At 52.3% G+C, this 21,670-nt stretch overlaps 1 protein-coding gene across 7 annotated transcripts in view; it reads left to right on the top strand.

Moving 5' to 3' along the window:
* The first annotated feature begins 4,052 nt into the window (after positions 1 to 4,052).
* Positions 4,053 to 21,670, top strand: part of Sh3tc1 (SH3 domain and tetratricopeptide repeats 1) — a 44,502-nt gene continuing 26,884 nt past the window's right edge. For 2 of the 7 annotated variants that reach the window (XM_029477645.1, XM_029477640.1), the window contains exons 1-3: positions 4,053 to 4,139; positions 7,049 to 7,175; positions 19,911 to 20,141. In XM_029477645.1, coding sequence (XP_029333505.1) covers positions 19,958 to 20,141 — 184 coding nt within the window. In that variant the 5' untranslated portion in view covers positions 4,053 to 4,139; positions 7,049 to 7,175; positions 19,911 to 19,957. The other 5 variants (XM_029477642.1, XM_029477643.1, XM_029477641.1 and 2 more) reach the window with 5 other exon arrangements.

Genomic DNA, 21,670 nt, shown 5'->3' with positions numbered 1-21,670 from the left:
AATGCCTTAAAGATCACATCATGCAACAGATTTATGTGGGAGAGGGGGCTGGCTCTGTGTGGGGACATGAGAGAAAAAGACAGGTGGGAGGTGGTAGCAGGGCTTTCTGAAGGGTACACAGCTCATGGAAATGTGTAGAATTTGGCTGGTGATGATGTGGCTGCTGGCACTGAGTCGCTGAAGGCAGATTGGGGGTGAACCTGGTTCTGGAATGTGGGTAGTTCCTAACACAATACCTTTTGCCAAAGTGGGGGTTCTGCCTAACCATTTTACAGGGAACCTGCTTCCTTCCAAGAAACTGCTCTCTACGGCTGCTTAGCTGCAGTGCTCTGCTTCAGACCCGGGAGTGATTCAGGCCACTCCTGTCTAGGACAGAGGTGCCAACACAGCCCCTCAGAGACCAAGGCTAGGAGCAGAGACATGAGCTAGCTAACACAAGGACTCTGGAGGATCAAGTCTAAGGGAAGGAAGTCACCTTTCCACACTGCAAATTGCAATGTGTCCTGCCCCTCTCCTGTTTCTTGCCCCACCTAGCCTGTGGCTTGACTTCCTGGGTCACACAAGTGGCATTCAGGAGTGGTTGTATGACCCAAGAAAGTCTCCTGATCCCCCCACAGCCTATCTCCCCACTCCTTGGAAGGATCTGGCCTTTCAGGGCAGCTGCCGGTGAGGTAGGTAACAGGCCAGAGTTGGGGAACTGCAAGGCTTTGACAAAAAACTCCTTAGAGGCAGGGCTGCAGCCTTCAAATAAGAGGGCTTGATTGATAGGTAGCATCAGAGCAGCATAGGACTCCTTGAGAGGACAGACTGGGAAAAGCTGAAATCCAGCAGGCCACAGGCAGGGAACAGAAAAACAGGCCTGACCCATTTCAGTCAGGGATACTCAGACTCACAGAGGGTGAGGATACTGCCTGAGGTCACATGGTCTAAACTCATAGTGCCAGGAACACGCAAGAGGAGAGCTGGCCAAGGATTCTGCTCTTGCTTCATCAAGCAGCCTGACTCCATCCTTCAACCTTTATCAAGGCCACTCGGTCATAGATGTGAGTTCTGTCCTTGTGTGATTGCACAAGGAGTGGAATCAGAGGGCAACTTGAAGGAGTCTGTTCTCAGTAGAGGGGGTCTAGCTTTGTCCCAGGCCTTCTCAGCCTAGGCACCTGTTTGTCTTCCAGGTTTCCACTTGGACAGATGTGGCAGACCAGGACAGGACCATCCTCTTCAGACTGGGATACTGATTCTGGGCAGCATAAATGTCCCTCAAAGAAGTAAGCAACCTAGAGATAGGAAACAGAGGTGACTGGGAGAGGAGCTTGTGAAGGACATAGTGACTCTCTGGATCAGTGATGCAGGTGGGGTTTGGGTCCACCTCAGGTGGGTAGCAGCAGCTGAAAGGCTGTCTCCAGGAGCAGCACAGACAACTGGAGTGTCCTGACCAGCACTTTGGGGGCAAAACCTGGACAGAAAAGAGTGAACATAGTTTTTTTTTTGTTTTGTTCTGTTTTGTTTTGTTTGTTTTGAAACAAGGTCTCTCCCTGGCTGTACTGGAATTCACTATGTAGACCAGGTTGGCATTAAAACTCACAGAAATCTACCTGCCTCTGCCTCTGCAGTGCTGGGATTAAAGGCATGCACCCCTGGGGTTGGCGAGATGACTCAGCAGGTAAGAGCACTGACTGCTCCTCCGAAGGTCCTGAGTTCAAATCCCAGCACCACATGAAGGCTCACAACCATCTGTACAGCTACAGTGTACTCATATACATAAATAAACCTTTTTTAAAAAAATGGCATGCACCCCACCCAGCTCTTGGCTTTATTTTAAACACCAGTAATCTCATATGCTCTTTAGGCTAGGAACAGCTTTAGGACTTGTGCTACAGATCCATGTTTTAAATGAAGTCAAGCTCCACAGAGCCAGTCATCATAGGCAGATGTTCCATGTCCTGGTTCTACCCTGCAAATGCCGAGTTCAGTCAAGTTAGCCTAAAGGACGAAGGTGTGGGGTGGGGCTGCTGCAAGGAGTTCACGGCCAGAACTCTGGAACATGAGAAGGGGTGTGGGTCATGGCTCTCCCCCTGTGCTGTGCGCCTCAGCACACAGTGGCCTGAGGAAAAGGTAGGGGGCACTATACAGGATGATGTGACAATCTGGAAGTCAAGGAGGGCACTAGCTCTAGTTCCAGAGGTTTCACAGGACTCTGGCTTAAAGAACTTACTTTAGGTCCAGTCCCTCCCACTCTACAGAGTGGAACCTAAACTCAGAGAGGCACCTGTCATCTGCCATGGAGTCAGGAACAAAGGTGTGGACTGCTGATGAGGCTGGACCCTGTGAGGGGACCGGTTGGGTCAGGGAGGCAGAGGACTCCAAGCACAAATGAGCCTCGTGGGCCTACCCTTCAGAGGGGGGAGTCATCGTCAGGTGAAGTTGGAGCCACGGGGATTGTTCTGCTGCGGTCCCCACCCCTGTCCCAGGCCCTCCAGGAAGGCATTTCTTCCTGCCATTCCACTGTTCCAGTCCATCTGTGAGCCCAGAAAAGGGACAAGCTTTGAAGACCTTGTCAGTCAGGAGACACCCAAACTGGAGGCACAAGGGAGGCGCCCAGCAAGGTGCCTGGTGATGCAAGGCCTTGGAGAAGGGGAAAGTGGGTTGGACTATGTTTTTCTAAGGCCCCAGGCTGGGCCACTGCACTAATGATAGAGCGGACTCCAGGGCCACCAGTTCCCATCAGTCTCACTAGGGGGAGGGGATGATCTCTAAGTCACATAGGTTTGGCCCTACTGTGTCTGTGCAGGGTGTCAGCCAGCAGCCCACCAGCCAGCCCAGGTGGGGATGGTCTGTAGCGTCGCACTGCAGGGCTGGATTGCTGCTGGCTAGGGTTTGCAGAATCCCAGGTCCTGGAGCAGCTTTGGAAGTGTGGGCATGTACACACATAGTGCAGCAGGGAGGGAGGCAAGTCCTGGCCAGAGGGACGGCGTGAGGGGTCGCTGAGTGCCTGGGATCAACGTGGATCTGAGGGCGAATCTCATGTAAATCCTAAACAAAAGCAAAGAAGAGAATTGCCACGCGGCTGGAATCGCATTGGCTCCTCCATTCACACAGGTGAGGAAGGCTGAGCGGCCAGCGGTGTCAGGTGTTTCCTGCCTCCCTGCTGAGCTGCCCCTGCCCCACCCCCATACAAACCACAATAAGTAAAGAGTCAGACTCCGCAGGATGACTGATAAAAAGCTTGCACACGCCCACAGGAGGCCAAATCCTCCCCATTTACCAAAACACCCACTCCCCCAACGCTGGGGTTCCTTGGAAGAAAAGGATGCCCAGAATGGTTGAGAGACATCCTTGGCTGCGGCACCCATCCAGGAGGCAGCAGCCCCACCCTGGTGGCTAGGGGGCCCCAGGGGGAAGGGATGCCCCCGGTGACTGCCACCTGCTGATTCTCTGCTGGCAGAAGTGCTTCTTAGAACAGTGATTCAAAGACTCACCTAATGGTGAGGATCTTTTAGCAGCTCTTAAGAAGAATCCTAATTAGTCACGCTCACCAAGCAAGTGAAGGGCCCAGGATCTAACCTTAGGGACATCCGTGTTTGGGCATAGTTTCTCGGGACACCACATGGGAGATCTGCCTACCTTTGCTGTTGCTTTGCTGGTGCTACACGGGGCCTGGAACTTTTCTGTAAGTGCTCAATCAGGGCTTGCTAAACTCAGTCCTCTCAGCTCCAGCTTTAATCACTAGGCATGAGCGTAGCTGAGCTGTCTGCACCCTAACACAGCCCTTCCTCTGGTGGCTGTCCCAACTGCCTGCCTGTCGACTGAGGTGTGAGCCCCTCTCATATCCCCAAATCCTGGGAAGAGCTCTTAATCTGCTTCTTCCGCACCCAACAGGGGAATGCTGACCAGGAGCTGACATTCTTCTGATGGCTGATAAGGAGGAGGAAGGTCAGAAGGAGGCTGGCCCCTTCCCAGCAGGGCGGGCCCAGCCCGCCGATGACTCAGGTTGTCTGATTGGAGCCCAGCGGCCTGGGCAGGGCTTGTTCTGCTGCCTCCTGGGGCCTGAGACATTCGTTCAGTGCAGGTAGAGGAGGCCCGGAGCCCCCCTACACCCTCCCCCCACCCTTCTTCCTTGGCAGCCGCTGCTCTACGGCAAGGTAAGTCCTGGACGTCTCTGCAGGGTTTGTTCCAGGAGAGACCTACAATCTGCGCACCTGTGGGAGCAGGTGAGGGCTAGAGAGGCTGAACTTGGGATGATAAGCACTTGAACTGGTCTGATCTGGAGCAGCAGAGAGGACAGGTTTCGGGTGGCTGTGGTCAAGGAAAGGGGCCCTGGTATTTCTCAGTCTGAAAAGTGAGTGGAACCGGGCCCTGCCAAGGCAGACAGGAGGTATGAAGTAGAGGGTGTGGTCTCCCCACTATCCTAAGAGCCAGACTGGGTCCGGTGCCATGTGGAGTGGTAGAGTTCTAGAGGAAGCTGTTGATGTCTACTGGCCTCAGTCTCACACTTGCTGGATGAGTGTTCTTGGGCAACTCTACTCCTCTGAATTTCTTTTTCCCCATCTGTATGCTGGGGGAGGGGGGTACTGTGGCTGCCCTGAGCAGTGTCTGCATGTGGTTAGTGACCACAGCACAGTGGTGCCCTGTGGATGAAGCAAGAGTCCTGGGCTGGGGGTAGGATGCTGACCACGCTTACATTTTCCTCCACTTGCTAGACACCAGCACCAAAGACAGGGGTATCTTGTGCTTCGCTCTCAAACTCCCATATTCTCACTCCAGCACAGCCCTCTCCTTCCCAGGGGCTGAAGTTCCTGCCAGCTGCCAGCCCCTGGGGACAGTAGGGCAGTGATCAGAAAGGGTCTGACACCCTCCCCCATCCCATCTCCCCAGACACAAGAGTACTCCTGCTGAGTGGATCTGTTAGCCCTTGGAATTTAAGGCTGGTCAGGGCTGGTGAGTGTGTGGACTTTGTACAGAAGCTGAGAAGGCCAGCTCAGGCCCTAGGGAAAGGGGGTAAGGCCTCCTGAGAATCTGTTTGTCTGTGAGCATCCTAAGCCCGGGTATGTCTCCTCTTTTCCCGCCCGGAGGACTGGAGCATGTGTGGTCTGTGTGCATTTTGTAGGAGCAGCCTGACCTCAACAGAACTTTGTTCATGGTGAAGGGTGGGTCTCTGTCTTCCAGGAGCCCAGCAGAGTTCACAATTACACAAGTTTGGAACAAGGTACTATTTCAAAAGCCTGCCTCAATTTCCCTGATGCTTCAGGACCGTAAGAGAGTCCTAGGCTCTGCCCTAAGCTTCTGTGGTTAACAGCATAAGAAGGTATGTCCCTGAGTTGGTCCTTCAGCAGGACCCCAGCCAATGCATCCATCTCCAGGCCTCAGTCATTTGCCCTCCAAATCCATCTAGCCTTCTCCTGACTGAGACTCATATAGACTTCAGTATTTGGAAGTTGTCAGATGAAGGCGGGGCAGGGAGTCCCTGAACAGCCCTCTGTCTCCTGTTGTTGGTGTCAGGTGTTATACAGGTTTGGTGCAGGGATGTCAGCATTTCTCTTGTTGTGATAACCCCAGGCACTCCTTGAGGAAAGGCACTACTTCATCTTACAGCTTGTAGCTGTCCATCATTCAGGGAAGCTCAGGCAGGAACCTGGAAGCAGCAACTGAAGCAGAGGCCATGGGAGAATACTGCTTTTTCTTTTTACTTCTTTCTTTCCTTTTTTGAGACTCTGTAGCCCTGGGTGCTCTAGAACTCCCTCTGCAGAGACCAGGCTGGCCTTGAACTCAGAGATCTGCCTGCTTCTACCTCCTGAGTACTGGGATTAAAGGTGTACACTACTCAGACTCACCAGTTTGCTTTCTTAAATATCCCAGGAACCCCTGCCAAGACCTGGTACCACCCACATGGCTCACCAATCAGAACAATGTCCCACAGAGTTGCCTACAGGCCAGTTTTATGGAGTCATTGTCTCAAGTGAGGTTCCTTCTTCCCAGCTTCTGTTAAACTGACAAAAAAGTGATCAACCCAAGGGATCATCCACTCAGGATCTAGAGCAGATGTTAGCTGGAGGCCTCTGCACGCTCAAATTCCCAAAGGTTCTATTCTGTCCCTGGACCCCTCCCTTCCCCCTTTAAGCTCTAACGAGATCTACCATGCATCTGTAACCCACTGGATTGGTCTATCTAGCTGTCTGTCTGTCTGTCTATTTATTTTGCCTACATGTCCTGGGGTGCCCCTTGTCCTCTTGATTTGTGTGTCCACTGAGGTTTACTCTTTGTGCCTTGATGGCCAGCGTCTCCTGAGAGTACCATGGTGCCACACTCACCGCCACAACATCATTAGATGGTTTCATTCCAAAGTCCCCCGAGCTCCCCTGGGACAGACAGCCCCTCTGCTGGCCCCACACTCTGCTGCCTAGGTTGGCCTCTTCTCCCGTGCAGAGGAGAGGAGTGTGCTTGAGTGTCCAGGTGGCACGAGACTGCTGTTGCCCTGCTGCCCGTCTGGTGTGTCTCCACAGCATACCTCGTGGGCACACGGAGAAAGCTCTCGTTCTTTATCACTGCGCTTGCTATGCAGTGTGGAAGGGAGTGTGACTTATCTGACACCCAGGCTATTTCCAAGGCGGTGGTGTTGTCAACAGCTGGCTTGGCACCTGTCCCCACACCAGAGGCAGCAGTCTGAGAATGAGTACCGAGGAATGGGGCTGCTGGCCAAAGGTGAATGCAATTGTGATTACGACCTGGCGGGCCGCACTCTGATCTTGGCTGCCTGCCAAGGATGAAGTGGCAGATGTCAGGGCTGCTGATCTAACCTCGGAGAGGAGGATGGGAGGTCTTGGAGGCTCAGTCAACGTCGTGTCATGTTTTAAGGTACTAGACAGGAATGGGGACGTCAGTCCCCCTTTGATGACAGGTGCTCTGATGTAGTATTTGGGGAAGGCTGTCACCCTCTTAGTTTCTTGTCTCCACTGTGGGCCACAGGACCTCCGGGGTAAAAGAGGACTGGAGCTGCCATTGCAGTTGCTTCTCACCATGGCGTCTGCTCACCTCCACCTCGTTCTTTTGTCAGGTCCACTCAGTACTTGTCCACCGCGAGGCTCACATGGCCCAGCACTCTGACACCCATCCACCCTCCGAGACCCTGCTCAAGAATCTCTGAATGGAGTCCTAAGAGACTTTCCTGACTGCTGAGCAGAGTGAGTGTACCATACACAGCACAACAGGATTTGTCTAGGTGTGTGGGATTGGCCAGTAGGTTCCCAGGACTCTGCTTTTGGCCCCTTGTGGCCAAAAGTCTGAGAGGTAAGGTTGCTCCGATGCCCTCTACTCTGTCCTGGGGAGCTCACCATGTGTGTTGCACTTAGGGAATAATTGTCAGGTCTCTTGCTGTCAGGGTAGGGGAGCAACAAATGTTTGTGGGATGTAGTAGGTAGCAGGCCTCTCCCACCCTGCATTTACTTAGAGTTATCATTACATCTCTATTATTGCTATGAAGAGACTCTTTGACCAGGGCAAAATTACAAATAAAGGCATTTAACTGGGGGCTTGCTTACAGCTTTACAGATGAGTCCACGCCATCATGGCAGGGAACATGAGAGCAGGCAGGCAGGCATTGGAGTCGCTGAGAGCTCACATTCTGATCCACAGGCAGGACCCTGGGCCTGCTGTGGGCTTTTGAAACTTCAAAGCCCAGCCCGCACTTGACACACCTCTTTCAAGAGCACACCTCCTAATCCTTCCTAAACCATCCACCAACTAGGAACCAAATATTCAAATATATAAGCCTATGGCCCAGTGGTAGTGGAGCATGCCTTTAATCCCAGCACTGGGAGGCAGAGACAGGTGGAGTTCAGGCTAGTCTAGTCTACAGAATGAGTTCAGTGGACTGGGACAGTTACATGGAGAAACCCTGTCTCAAAAAAACTAAAACAACAAGAGCAACAAAACACAACACAACAAAACCAACAAAAACCAAACAAACAAAAAAAATCAAATACATAAGCCTAAAGAAACCTTTCTTATTCAAAGCACCACACTTGGTTAGCCAACCTTGTTTATACCAGGTTGGACTTGGGACATTATTTCACACCAAACTGATAAAATGAATATAATTTTTAAATATATAACATACACATATAAGGGGGATTTATTAGACTGGTGTATAATCTGTGCTCCAGCTATTCCGACAGTGTCTGGAGGTAGGTTTTCACTCCACATGGCAGGATGTTTCAATTCGTCTTCAGTATAAGCTGGGATCCCAGAGAAGTAGGTTGCAGAGCTAGTGAAGGAATGAGCTTGTCAGAGAGCGAGAGCAAGCAGGCAAAGAGAGCAAGCTCCTTTCATGGCTTTAATATAGGCAGCCAGCAGAAGGTGTGGCCAAGACTAAAGGTGGGTCTTCCCACCTCAAAAGATCTGGATTAAAAGTAGATCTTTCCATTTCAAATAACTTTCAATTAAGGAAAAAAAAATATTCCGGAGAGATGGCTCCGCGGTTGAACATGGACTTCCAGAAGTCCTGAGTTCAGTTCCCAGGAACCACACAGTGGATCACAACCATCTGTAATGGATCCGATGCCCTCTTCTGGTTTTTATGAAGACAGAACACTCATGTATATAAAATACACAAATAAATAAACCTTTAAAAAAAGGAAAGGAAAAGAACATCTCTCACAGGTGTACCTAGCTTTAGTTAATTCCAGATGTAGTCTCTGTGGCAACCAGGAACAGATATTAAACCTTAGACGATCATCCAGTGTCACTTCATTTCTTGCTCAAATTGCTCTAGCCAAATCCACTGGGTCCTCTTTCAGTTAGGGCCTGTGTCCTCTTTGCACAGTCATATCACAGTGGGGACTTGTTGAGCTACCAATCATTCACTCACTCATCTGTCTGCCTGCCTATCTGTCTGTCCTTTCCCATCCATCCATCTATATATCTTTCTATCTAGCTAGCTGCCTATCCATTTATCTACCTACCCATGGTTGATTGTTCTGTCCAGCAATTGTACCCTCTGACTCCTGGCACCACCAGCCACTCCTTGCCCATCTGTATATTCCTACCCTTCCAGACAATGTGTTCAGGCACATTTCATGAGCCACACTTGTCTGGGTACCCCACTTCCAGGACACTTTCCACCCATCTACAGCTGCCTGCCCTGTCCCAGCCTTGGGGGTGGTGCTATTCTGTCCATTTGTCTCCCATGGTTATCATTGCCATTTGACTGTGAGCTCCTCTGAGTGGTCCAGGCTATGTGGCTCAGTCACATCCCCGATGCTCAGCACTGGTCCATCTCCTCCACTCTTGCCCCTGCTGAAGTATCATGATAGTAGTCATATTGGCGTTCTCCTTCGTGCCTAGAGGTGCTGAGCCAGGTAGACCTGGAGGCTGAGTTTGAAGTAGCTACCCAGAGGACTAACCTGAGCTGTTGACCCCAGGACCTGTTCTCCCCAGTCACCTCTGAGGAGAGCTGTGTGCGGAGTGAATAGTGGGAGATGGGTGTCTGTCACCAGGTTGTCTTTATAGTGCTTTACAGAGGTGATGCCCCACCCTGTGGCAGATGAGATGAGTCCCCACAGTACACACCTGGCCTGGCATCAGAGCAGGCATCCCTCTGACCACTTCCCCCATTACGTCACTTAGGAAACACCACAGCTGGGCTCCTAGGTCGTGAAGAGTGCAGGTGTGCCTCTCATGTTGGGGTTTGCAGTGACCAAACCAGTAGCATGCAGCAGGGACCTGATGGCAGATGCTACTCAATCTCTGTTTCTCTAGCACCATACCCCAGTATGATGCCCTCAAGGAGGCAGAAGAGAACATAGGAGCTCCAGGCTTCAGCTAAGTAATCTCTTCCCACGTAGCTGTCACCAGAGCAGGACCAAAGGAGGACAGGGTACATGCAGTTCACTTGGTTGGAGAGACCAGGAAGGGGCCTCTGGCATCCACAGCTGGCACTGGGCTCATGACTGAAGCAGAGGCAGCTTGAGGTAGCTTGTGTCTGATGGGTATAGCGGTATAGCGACAGGGTGCACAGCACTTGAGGTTTGGCTAGGAGTGGAGAGATGGGAAATGATGAGAGAGTAAGTTGGGCTGTGCCTCCTTAACAACCAGAGTTTTTGCCTGGCTATTGCCTCCACACTCTCATTAAGCCTAAGGCTGGCATTAAGGGGGAGAGCTGCAGAAATCCCCACCTTAGAGGGCAGTGATGTGGCCTACGGGGGGCCTCAGTTTCCAGAAATTGGTCTTAGCTGATAGAACTTTGTTCCTCATAGAGGTCCATGGGAAGTTGTGCTTGGACTGGTTAATGTTTGCATAAGCCATAGTCAAAAATCATCCCAAGGGTGACTGAGCTCTAGGAAATGCCAGGAATTCCAGGCAAGGCCTGCACAGGGTTCAGGTGCACAGGGGCTCTAGGAAGTTAGAGCCCGTGGGGCTTGCGACCTGGTGTCTGCCCTGGCATTGAATTTACTAGCTGGGACATGATTTCCCTAAGCTTTCTGGGGAAGTGGCAGCTGTGCAGCACCCACATGGTTCCAGTCTAGAACTTGTTGTTGTTGCTGCTGTTGTTTTGTTTTGTTTTGTTTTGTTTTTCAAGACAAGGTTTCTCTGTGTAGTCCTGGCTGTCCTGGAACTCATCTCTGTAGACCAGGCTGGCCTTGAACTCAGAGATCTGCCTGTCTCTGCCTCTCTAGTTTTGGGACTAAAGGCTGTGCCACCACTGCCTGGCCAGTCTAGAACTCTGTACTTTCATGTCTCTGTGCACTCAGGACCCCTAAGCCACACTGTTTAAAGACTTGGCCCCCCTCCCAGCTCTGTGACCTTATCCTGTGAGACCTGTCCTCTTTACTGGTGGAGGATGGGCTGCTGGAATCTTCCTGTGCTGCCAGGCTGGTTGGGGGCATGGCTCTGGCACAGCAACCTGGACACAGAGAAGAGCTCTGCAACCATCTTCTTTCCTGTGTACACATCTCCTTTTCTGGGGTGTAATGACCCTCGCCCTTCTCATGACTGCCTTGCCCTAAGATGGGAGGGCATTGTTGAAGGGAGTCATTGTCACACACATGGGACTTAGCCTACTGCCTCTTATCCAAGGGAGAGAGGTGATTGTGGGCTTGCTAAGTTTCAGGCTAGAGGGTGATGTTTCTTCTGGCAATACTGGACTTCACTGGCCAGTATCACTACCTAGGCAGAGGCTGTCCTTTGCTGGGAGCAGGTGTCTTTGATCTGGCAGAGGCAAGGGAACTACTTCCTGTAAACCTCAGTCTGGGTGGCCTGTCTGCCTGTCCATCTGGCCTGAGTAGCCTTCAATCACTATTTCCCCCCCTTCCTTTGTTTTGCAAAGAGCCGTTCCTGCAATTCAGGGATGGCTCTAGTGGCCAGAGCCAACCATAACAAAGAGATCAGCACCTGTTGGGCAGACAGGGTTCTGGACCTATCCAAGTGCACACAGCAACTGCTCACCAGCACCACGTTTGTGCTGCCCCAGCTTGTGGTGTCTAAGCAGACATGGAGGAACCGATTCACAGGTGTTCAGAGGATGCCCCCAGCAAGGATGCTCAAGACCCATAAGCCCGTTCTTCAGGGTAAGGGTTGGGGTCAGGGATGAGCTTGCCTTAAAGGTACAGTTGGAGTCTGCCATTCTGTTGGGATGCAGGATATTCTGCTGAGGTACAGATTGGTTTCAGGGCTAAGTAGTCTTGGCACGGAGGGTCAGGCTAGGGTGCATCTCCAAAGCTATACCTGCTTATAGGCATGCTGATCTCTAAGAAAAGATTCCCCTTGAAATGAAAATACATTGAAAGTCTTTCTTCCTGTGTGAGGGGCTGAGGGTGGCTCTCTCCACAAGTCAGTTTCCCCATGTGCTAGCTGTCATCCAACCATTTTTATCTGGATCCCACTGCTTGTGAGAGAACCAATGGTTTACCATCTTTCTCCTCGGTGTGATGGCTTCCCATGCCATGTGGAGCAGGGAAGGTTTGTATTCCTGCATCCTGTCAGCTGCTCCCAGCATCTCTTCAGCAGCCGTCTCATATCTTAGCTGGTATTTGCTCCACATCCAGCCTTTGCATGCTCAGCCTGTCACAGGGGTCTCTCTTCAGTGAGTCACTGGTATTCAGGCCAATGTGACCAAAGAAGCTGCCTCTAGGCCCTAATAGAGCAGTCGACAGATGACACTCACAGGCCAGACCTGGTCTCCTGCTGTGTAAAGTGGTGGTGGATGGTGCCCATGCCTACCTTGGCTATTTCTCTGGTGCCCAGTTATGATGGCAGAGTCACATTGGACCCGGGTAGTCAGCAAAGCTAAATGCATTTCTTCTCTGAGCCTTAATGTATACTTGTCCTCATGTTCTAGAATGATCTTAAGGTTCTGCTGGAGGCCTCTGCTCTCCTAAGCTCAACATTTATAGACTGTTGCAGATTAACTGCAGGGCAGGGTGCTTAGCCTCGCCTAGCTGCCTATGTTAGGGAGTGGGTGGCTGCAAGAGGCTCAGCCTTTTGGGATACAGCTGGGCTTAAGTGTGATTTTTTTTTTCTGGTTTTGTTTTGTTTTGTTTTGTTTTGTTTTTGGAGACAGAGCTTCTCAGTGTAACCAGCCCTGGCTGTCCTGGACTCACTTTGTAGAGCAGGCTGGCTTTGAACCCACAGAGATCTACCTGCCTCTTCCTCCTGAGTACTGGAATTAAAAGCATGAGCCATCACGCCTGGCTTAAGTGCTTTTTTTTTTTTCTTCTGAGTTCATCTGTCCCCTTGAAGATTCCTCACAATCCATTGTTGTCTGGTTTCTCTCCAAAAGTTGGCCTAGGAATTTCCCCTCTGAGGAAGTCCTATCTCTGTTGTCCTCCTGGCCTTCCCTCTGAGGCCTTCCATCACTGCCCAGGTCAGTCACTGCATCCTGGTGCCAGTCGGTACAGGGGCTATCACAACCCTGGGGCTTCAAGCCATGGCTGGATCTTGGTGGGCAGGATATGGGCTCTCCCATAGGTAGGACCTGGAGTGGATGTTCCAATGTCACACTTGTCCCCAAGGAGTCTTTTGAGTGTGCCACACAGGGGATGCTATCCAGAAGGATGGAATCAGTTTCAGAGTATATCTGGGGAGAACAAGGGTGCCAGCTCAAAGCCTACAGTCTACTGAAGGAGCCAGGCCAGGAACCTTTCTTTGTTCCTGTTGTGGTGTAATAGCCTCTTAGCCTCCCAAGGATGGCTCTACCCTGTGTCTTAGATGCATCCTGCCCTTGCATTTTATAACCACAGGGATAGTTAACAATAGTAGTTGGGCTCATGACTTCATTCAGTGTGAACCTCTGGCCTCATTGGCCTGGATTGTGAGCACCCTGAATGGCAGACCAGGAGCACCTGGCTCAGAAGGCTGGCCTTTGTCAGAGAGGCCCCCATGCAGCTTCCTTTCCCGGAGCCCATGAGGAAGGAGAGGTAGGGCAGGATGAGGAGCAACTGACCACTGACCACTTGTTTCTGTCTAGACACAGACAGCAAAGAATGAAGGGATAAAGGAGTGAGGACCCTGGTATCAGAGCCGGCCTGAGTTGTGGGGCCTCAGGAATACGCCTCTCTAAGTCTGTTTGATATCAAGTCTTTTGGGGACACCTGGATGATAGTTTCATTGGGCTATCAGGAAGCCCTATGACATGATCTAACCAAAGGGTTAACATCGTGGCAATGACAGTTCGAACATACTACAGCCATGTCAGAGGTCAAAACGATGAGAGCTGAATACCTAACTCTGTCTTTTGCAGAGGGGAAACTGAGGCTCAGGACAGTGACAGGTCTTGCCGGAGGGATTTTAATCCAGTCCGACTGGGGTTTGGGTGGCCCTCGGAAAGTCAGAACCATGTGGCCTCTGCTTTGTACAGTCTTTAGGAAGATCCTATTGAAGAGCCCGGACCAGAAATGTACTTGCCCCTGTGGTTGGCCCTGGAGGGAGTGCCCTGCATATATTGGGGGAGGCTCTCAGAAAATCCCCCTAGCCATGAGCCAAGAGAGCAGCTTCTGAGACAAACAGGATACTGCTCTGGGCGCACAGTGGGGACAATAGCCGGGAGAGGAAATGCCTCCAGACCCATGTATGGGTGTGGGCTTGCAGGGGCCTCTATTGACACAGCTTCCAGAAAAATAAGGCTGGTGGAAGGTTAGCATCCAGGGGGGGCCTGCATTCTCTGGGGAGAAGGAGAGAGAGAGAGAGAGAGAGAGAGAGAGAGAGAGAGAGATCACAATGCACCTTTACCTCCAGAACTCCTCACAGATGGAGACAGGCGGGAGGTATCCATAGCACCTAGTGAGTGTGGGAAGCAAAACAGCTCCATCTTTCACAGTGGACACAGCAAGGGCCTAAGAACAGGAGACAGGCCTGAATCTGGGCCACAGGGACATTCTCAGGTCAGGCTACAGCCTGTGGAAAGGTAAAGTGTGTGCCCCGCCCCCCCAGGCTTGGCTCAAGGTTGTGGTACTTGTGAGCAGAGAAGGAGACTAGACCCTTTCTCCTTCTTCCAGAATGCTCCTCCCTGTTGGTGTCAGTGAGCTCAGATAAGGCCAGCGGCAGAGTGAGAAGCAAAACGTGTGTATTTTGTGTGTGTGCATGCAGACATATGTGCTAGGTCTGTGTACATGTCTCTAAGGCCACCCACATGTCTGCATTGCATCCTTATGCACGTGTGTAGAAGGGAAAAGGGAACAGAGAGCTGGGCTGGGTTTAGCAGGGCAAGAGGGCCGGCCTCCCGTGGACTTCCCCAATCTCAGCACCAAGGGTGTCCCCGGCCTTTACCACAGAGCACGGGGCTGGCAGTGGGCAGGCAGGGACAGGGCCTGGCTCTGGTCCACAAGGAGCTAATGATCAACTGGCCACTGGAGTCCTTGCCGCAGCACCCCAGCCTGCCTTGGGTCTCCAGGCCCCTAGGCTCAGGGAGGAAGTGGGGCAGGAAGCAGGGGGCGGTGGCAGTACTGAGCAGTCAGCCGGCTGTGGGCGGACTCTGCCTGTCCAGGCCAGCTGGAGACAGCCCGTAGGCCAGTCAGCAAGGAGCCGAGCCAGTAGTGGCCACCTGGCACCTGCATTCCTGAGCCTGGGAGGAAGTTGTCTGAAGAACAGATCACAGGTAAGGGGGTCTGAACAGAGGGTATGGGCTGTGTGAGTGTGCTGTAATCGGGAGAGCCTGGCTTTGCCACAACTGTATCTAAGAATAGTATTCCACCTTCCTCTTTCTTCTGGCTTGCTTGGGGTTGGGGTGAGCTGTTGGAGACTGGCACTCAGCACCCTGGAGCTCTGCTAGACTGGCTGAGATTGCTCAGATGAGACCAACTGCTAATTGTGACTTCGGACCTGGCCTTCACACTGACCCTTTGCAAATGTGTCCTTGAGATCTCAACCAGATCATGGGAATTGAGTGGCAACATAGAATTCAAAAGCCACTGGGGCCCAAATGATGAACTCTATCTAGCCTTGGTTCATTCCAGGCTGTGACAAGCACGCCTGTACTAGCATGGGTGCGTCATGGCGCCCCAGTGGCTGTGACCTGGCCTCTCTGAGGTCACTCTGGGTTTCTTTATGTTAGCCAATGAAATGCATGGCTTGACTAGAGTCACTGACCACTGTCTCTGGAGACCTCAGCAGGCACAGGCTGCATCAGTGTTCCAGGGTTCCAGAGCCTCCTTTCTCTCCTTGTCCTCTCTGCCCTCGTCACCCTAAGATGAAGAATAGCCACTTGCAGGTGGGACAAGAATCCAAGTTAGTTGTGTTCAGGTTGAGGGATGAGACTCCCACCACCTGACTTACAGTCCCTGTTGCTGTGACCCTGGCTGGCCCAAACCTTGGGTTGTACACCCGTGATAGGGGTGGGATAGGGCTCACCCTCTGGGATGAGGTTAAAGGTCAAGACTGAGGAAGATACTGTACAGTGCTGCCGCCTTTATACGACACGTTGTTGATTTCATGAAACTTCTTGCGTCAGGCACGGTGCCTGTCTCTTTAGTCCCTAGAATCACGTGAAGCCCATTTTCCCTGAGAGAAGCCTTCAGGGTATCACTGTGTTTCATGGCTGCCATAACAAACTACAACACACTTGTTCTCTTAGGGTTTGAAAGCCAGAAGTCAGAGACAGGGTGCTGCCCCCAGAGTTGCCAAGGCAGGGTCTCTTCCACTTCTTCCAGCCTCTGCTTGTCCCTGAATGGCCCCTGCCTCTGTGTCATACATCCTCCTCTTCTGTGTGTCTTGTTCTCTGGAGAAACCTCAGGCACCAGGCAGAGAAGTCACTTTAATCTGTCACAACCACCTAGTCTAATTGGGACCATTCTAATCCAACATCCAACAGGACCGCGTCCTACGGAGGCCAACTTCATCTGAAACCACCTGTTCCCAATAAAGTCCCCACTCTCAAGTTCCTGGTCAGTGTGACTGGAGAATACTGCCACCTCCAGGCAAAGTCTCAATAGCCCTGCAAAAGCAGAGGCTGGGGATGTACCTTGGTGGGTCCCTGGCCAGACCTTTTGGAACACAGGCAGGGCTAACCACAAAGGCTCCTCCTTCCAGCCTACCATACTGTAAGCCAGCAGCATGTTGTCTAGCTGCTTGATCTTCCCAACATCCTACGAGTAGGTGTTTTGTTCTCATTTTATGGGTGGGTAAACTGAGGCATAGAACATTTCACCCTCCACTGAGATTGGCCCTGGGTCCCCATGTTCCAGCAGTAAACTAGATGTGCGTTGGAGGTCAGAGCCTGGGGTGGCTTACATGGGGACACCTGATGCTTCTGCCACCTGGGCAGAAGACAAAGGCTGAAAAGAAACTGCAGGCAGCGGCTTTGGGGTGCTTGAACTCAACAAATGTACCTTTGAGGCTTCTGGACACTACCTGGGGCTGGGCTGCTGCTAGAGCCAGCGGCCAAGCAAGCTCGTGGAGGGAGGACCGTGCAGGGAGGAGGGGGCTCTATGCAAGTAAGGCAGTGCCTACTTCCTCTCTGTGGCAGCGTTTGGGCTCTCAATGAGCAGGTGGGAAGTTCCCTTAGCGAGGAGCTTCCATTTCTCCAGAAACAGGTTAAGTCCAGCCCCAGGTCTTTGTGACCTAAATGCCCCCCACCCTGACCCAGAGATGGTTAGTTTAGCTGGCATTGCTCAGCTTCTGTAGAGACACTGGCCAGATTGCTGGTAGGGAGACCTGGAAGTTGAAAGTGGCAGAGAGAGAAGAGTGAGGACGCTGGGGGCGGGGCGTGGTGAATTTTTGGGGGACAGTGATTAGCAACCACAGACCCTACAAACTAGGACCTCACACATCAAGAGACTGGACCAAGTGCTTGGTTGAAGGCCCTGAAGTTATACCAGAGAAAATGAGGGGTCACCTACCACTTGGGCGTGTACCTTCTGGTCCTCGAAGACCTGGGCAAGACAGTGGGTCTCTGCAGTAGTAGGAACCAGGGTGTTCTGGCAGAACAAGTCAGGGAAGGACAAAAGTCCAAGCTCAAGCAGGACTTAGGCTGGGGTCAGGCTGACAGAACCAAAGCCTGAAGGATGCCCTGGAAGATCTCAGGCATGACCAGCTGAGATGGTGCCTTAAGATAGGCAGACAGGAGGGCAGACTTGGTACATACTTCTGTCCCTGTGTTGTTGAGAACTGGACCATGCCAGGCCCCTGGTGCCTGAAGTTTTGTTTTGTTGTTGGTTTTACCCCCCCCCCCTTGGGGTTGAGTATTGAGGTGTTCATGTGTCTGCAGGGATGTGGGATCCTCTTGTTGCTTTTGGTATTAGATACCTCCTTCCTATCTGCCTATCCCAGATCTTGGCCTTCTGGCACAGTTGTAGAACAGGATTTAACCATAAACCAACCTATTGGGTTCCATGAAAGGCAGGTGGCCAGGTGAGAGGCTGGCTAGATGGTTCACCGAGGCCACTTCCAGGGACTGGGGCTGCCACTTCTATTAACCCTTGTCTTCTGGGGACCCAGAAAATCTCTTCTCTATGAGCCTCCCTTCCTTGCCAGCTACCCAGTCACCATTCTGCCACCCTCAGGGTTGGGCAACCCTGTCCTCTCATCATAGAGCTTGCTGCCTACCCGTGTCACTGCCTGCTGGATGCCTGATTTCCCAATTGCTCACAGCCTGGTACACAGACTGGCACAGAGTAGGGGGTAGCAGTGTTTATTGCAACAACAGAAGGCTTCAGAATGGGGTCCCACACCCCTGTTCTGCAGAAGAGGAGATGCCCTGAGCTAGGCCAGGCAAGTCCTCATGGTATCAGCAGCGCCCATGGAGGCTTGCACCGACCCCCTCCCATTCTTGATTCATCCATCTAGGGTTCTGTCACTCTGTACCAAATCCCTGCTGGAGTCCCTGTGGGCAGCTCCCAAGGAAAGTCCTTCCCTAAGATGGCCAGCCTCCTGAAAGCATCAGGGCATGGCAGGCTGGAGGCTTGGTAGCAGTTGGTGGCACATGTGAACACTGGGTTTCTGGGTCTGTATCTGGTCACCCTACTTCTCAGTATGTAGTGAGAAAGGGTCAGACTATAGACTCGGTACAGAAGGTGTCTCCTTGGCTGCTCTGTTAACAGAGATGAAATCCCCCAACCTTCAGCAGATAATCTGGCCTGAGGCAAGTCAGGCTTGTGGGCTGGAGTGTTCAGAACTGTTCAGTCAACCTCTGCATAGGGCCTTTTGTCCTCTCTGAAGGTGTTGTGGCTAGGCCTGTCACAGTTATCAAGGCTGAGAGTCTAACCTGTGCTCCACGGCCCTGTCTGTGGCCCCTGCCATTGACCTACTTGCATTTGGTGTTCTGTGCCCCTCTGATAGCTGATAGAACAATCGAGGAACACGGGCTGTCAGGTTACATCATCCCTCTCTCTCACTTCTTTTTTTTTTTTTAATTTTTAAAAATTTTATGTATATGAGTACATTGTTGTTCTCTTTGGACACATCAGAGAGGGCACCGAATTCATTTACAGATGGTTGTGAGCCACCATGTGGTTGCTGGGAATTGAACTCAGGACTTCTTGGAAGAGCAGTCAGTGCTCTTAAGATGCTCGCTGAGCCATCTTGCCAGCCCTTTCCCACTTCTAATACCAGGGAAGAGTGAGGCACAATGACAGGTCCTGGGGCCACCAGTGAAGCTGAGGTCACAGGAAATGGAACCACATAGAAAACAAAACCAAGATCCCCTCCTCTGCTCACAATGAGATGCAGTCTCTCCCCTTCGCTTCTTTCTCGCTTCCTTCCACCCCCACCTCCCCTTTCGCTCCCTTTTTTTCCTTCCTTCTTCCCACTCTGAGTAAATTCCCCCAGTCCTAGCTAGCTGAGTTGTATGGCTATGCACCTGAAAACCAGGATCTACAGGTGTCTGGTGGAAACCCGGGTCGTTTCTGTCCCCAGAGCATCCTGTACAGGTGTTGAATCACGAATCACCAGCAAGGATGTTTGAGCAGCTATCTCAGGTCAGCCTCTGAGCCCTTTCTCAGAGACCTCCTGGAGAGCAGAAGGGAGGCACCCCGCCCCGCCCCCACCCACACTATGTGCAAGGACCTCTGATTGGCCAATGAGGTGATGCCGATTGGATGTCCATGTTGGTGTCCACCTCTGATGATGCCTGCTTCAGCTGTTTGACTGAGCTGAGGAAGAAGTGGCCAAGTCAAGCTCTGAAGAGTTGCATGGGGATTCACTTGGCAAAGGGCTTGGGTTCTCTGGGCAGAAATAGCAGCCTCTGTACAGTAGTAAAAACATGGCCAACATAAGGGACTGAAGATGTGGGTGAGATGGCCTGAGGTGTGGAAGGGACGAGCAGACATCTGCTCACCAGACTGTCCTGTGGTCACCTATGGCAAGTGAAGCCCACTGCTGGATCTTGGAGGTGCTGGGTACCCTGGATTGCCAGTCTCTGCTCGTCTTGACCTGGCTAACAGCATCATCATGCCCATCACTCTCTGCTGACCACTGTCCTCTCTCCACAGAAGGCCAGCAAGATGCCCAACTCTTGGCCTTGAGGCCACTGTGCATCATGAGGAGCTTCAGGGAGGAGGAGGAGGAGGCGACTTCTGAGGAGCTGTCCACCATGGGGCAGGGCCCTGAGGAGCCTCCGGGCGGCTGTAGCCCTGAAGACCAGATCCAGAGTGTATCCATGGGCTTGCCCACTGGCCAAGAGAGAACAGGGCCTGCGGAGGCTGAGGCAACAGTGAGAGGTGGTGAGTGCAGGAGCTGAAGTCCACCGTATTCTCATGTCCACCTGTCTGTCCATCCAGTACATATCCGAATCCTCCATGCCAACAGGGCTGACATGGGTACCCTGGGCCCACTGGGTTAGCCACACTGTGGGCTAAGCACAGAGGGCCAGCCTCTGGCATACAGATACTGCCCTCCCCCGCCACAACAGATGATCAGTCCTGAAATAATCCAGGCTTCTAGGCGGAGTGCCCTGCAGTTAGCCCTAGGGAGTTCTCAGCTGCCTGGTGCCTCTCTAGGAACCTCAGTGATAGCAAAAGTTGCCCCCAGGCAACTTGCTCCTCTGGATGGCCGAGCCTGCCCAGTGCTATCTCACCTTGTCCTCATTGATTTCTCCATTCCTCAGCATGGAGTGCAGGCCCACCAGGCAAACAGGGCCCAGGCTCTTTAGTGATCCCAGGCCACACCAGGATTGGAGTCTTTTCCTGAGGCCTGGGCAGTGACACCTGCTATGTGACTCTCCAGGCAAGCAGCAATGATGTGGAAGCCAGATGGGCTGTACTAGAGGCCTGGCTCTCATCATGGTTGTCTATAGGCTGCTGCTAGATGTGGGCCTCAGTTTCCCCCACTTGGAAAACCTTAGCAACTCCAACAACCCCATCACTGCCACCCTTGGGCCCTGATGAGGAGGAGAGACGAGGAGGAGAGACAAGGAGGATAGGCCCTTCCCCTCCTCAAGCTTCCTCACATTGTGTGACTCTGTCACTTGCTCAGCTGTCCTGTCTCTGGCCTCCAGGAATAGCCAAGTGCTACATGCGCAGTCACTTCTGCTTGGCATAGAATGAATGACATGCAAGGAGAAGGGAGCCCTAAGCGTCCAGGCAGGCCCGACTCAGACCCTGCTGTGTGGAGGCTGGGCACCTGCAGATTTTAGACCTGTCATTTGGTCCTTCTGCCCCTGGCTGAAGAGGAGGAGGAGCCTGGTGGTCTGGTACTGACTCACAAACAGGAAATGGTCCTCCCAGGAAGGGAGGGTTGGGTGGGGCATGGGCCTGAGGAACCCACTGCTCCCTACAGCTCTCCTTCCAGAGAGGCCTGGGCAGGAAAACCAGAAGAGAGCATGCAGATAAGCCGGGAAATCCTGACAGTCAGCACCAGAATCAGCCACCAGGGAAAGACTGCCAGGCTCAGAGCTGGGAGAGAGTTTGGGAAGCCTTTGGGGACCGTGTGGTCAGATACTTCCCCTCAGGGGCCTGGCCTGTGCATCCCAGTCCCAGAGATTGAATGCAAATTATCAGGCTCAAAAGGTGGCAAGTGGCTTTACCAGGGGAGACAGCTCACCTGCTGGTTTCCTTGGTTGGGTTGGGATGCTGTTGTAAATAGAGCTGCCGTGCATATTCAGGTTTATGTCTTTGTACAGACCTCATTCTTCACTGCTTTTGAGATGCTTAGGAATTGGAATCGCTGGGTTGTAAAGTAACCCCTACCACCACCACCACCACTACCACCACCACCACTACCACCACCACCACCACCACCACCCACCACCACC

The sequence above is a fragment of the Mus caroli genome, chromosome 5 (genome assembly GCF_900094665.2).
Source record: "Mus caroli chromosome 5, CAROLI_EIJ_v1.1, whole genome shotgun sequence".
In the NCBI taxonomy this organism is placed as follows: Eukaryota; Metazoa; Chordata; class Mammalia; order Rodentia; family Muridae; genus Mus; species Mus caroli.
Note: the sequence above shows the minus strand (reverse complement) of the source record. Positions and strands in the feature narration are given on the sequence as shown.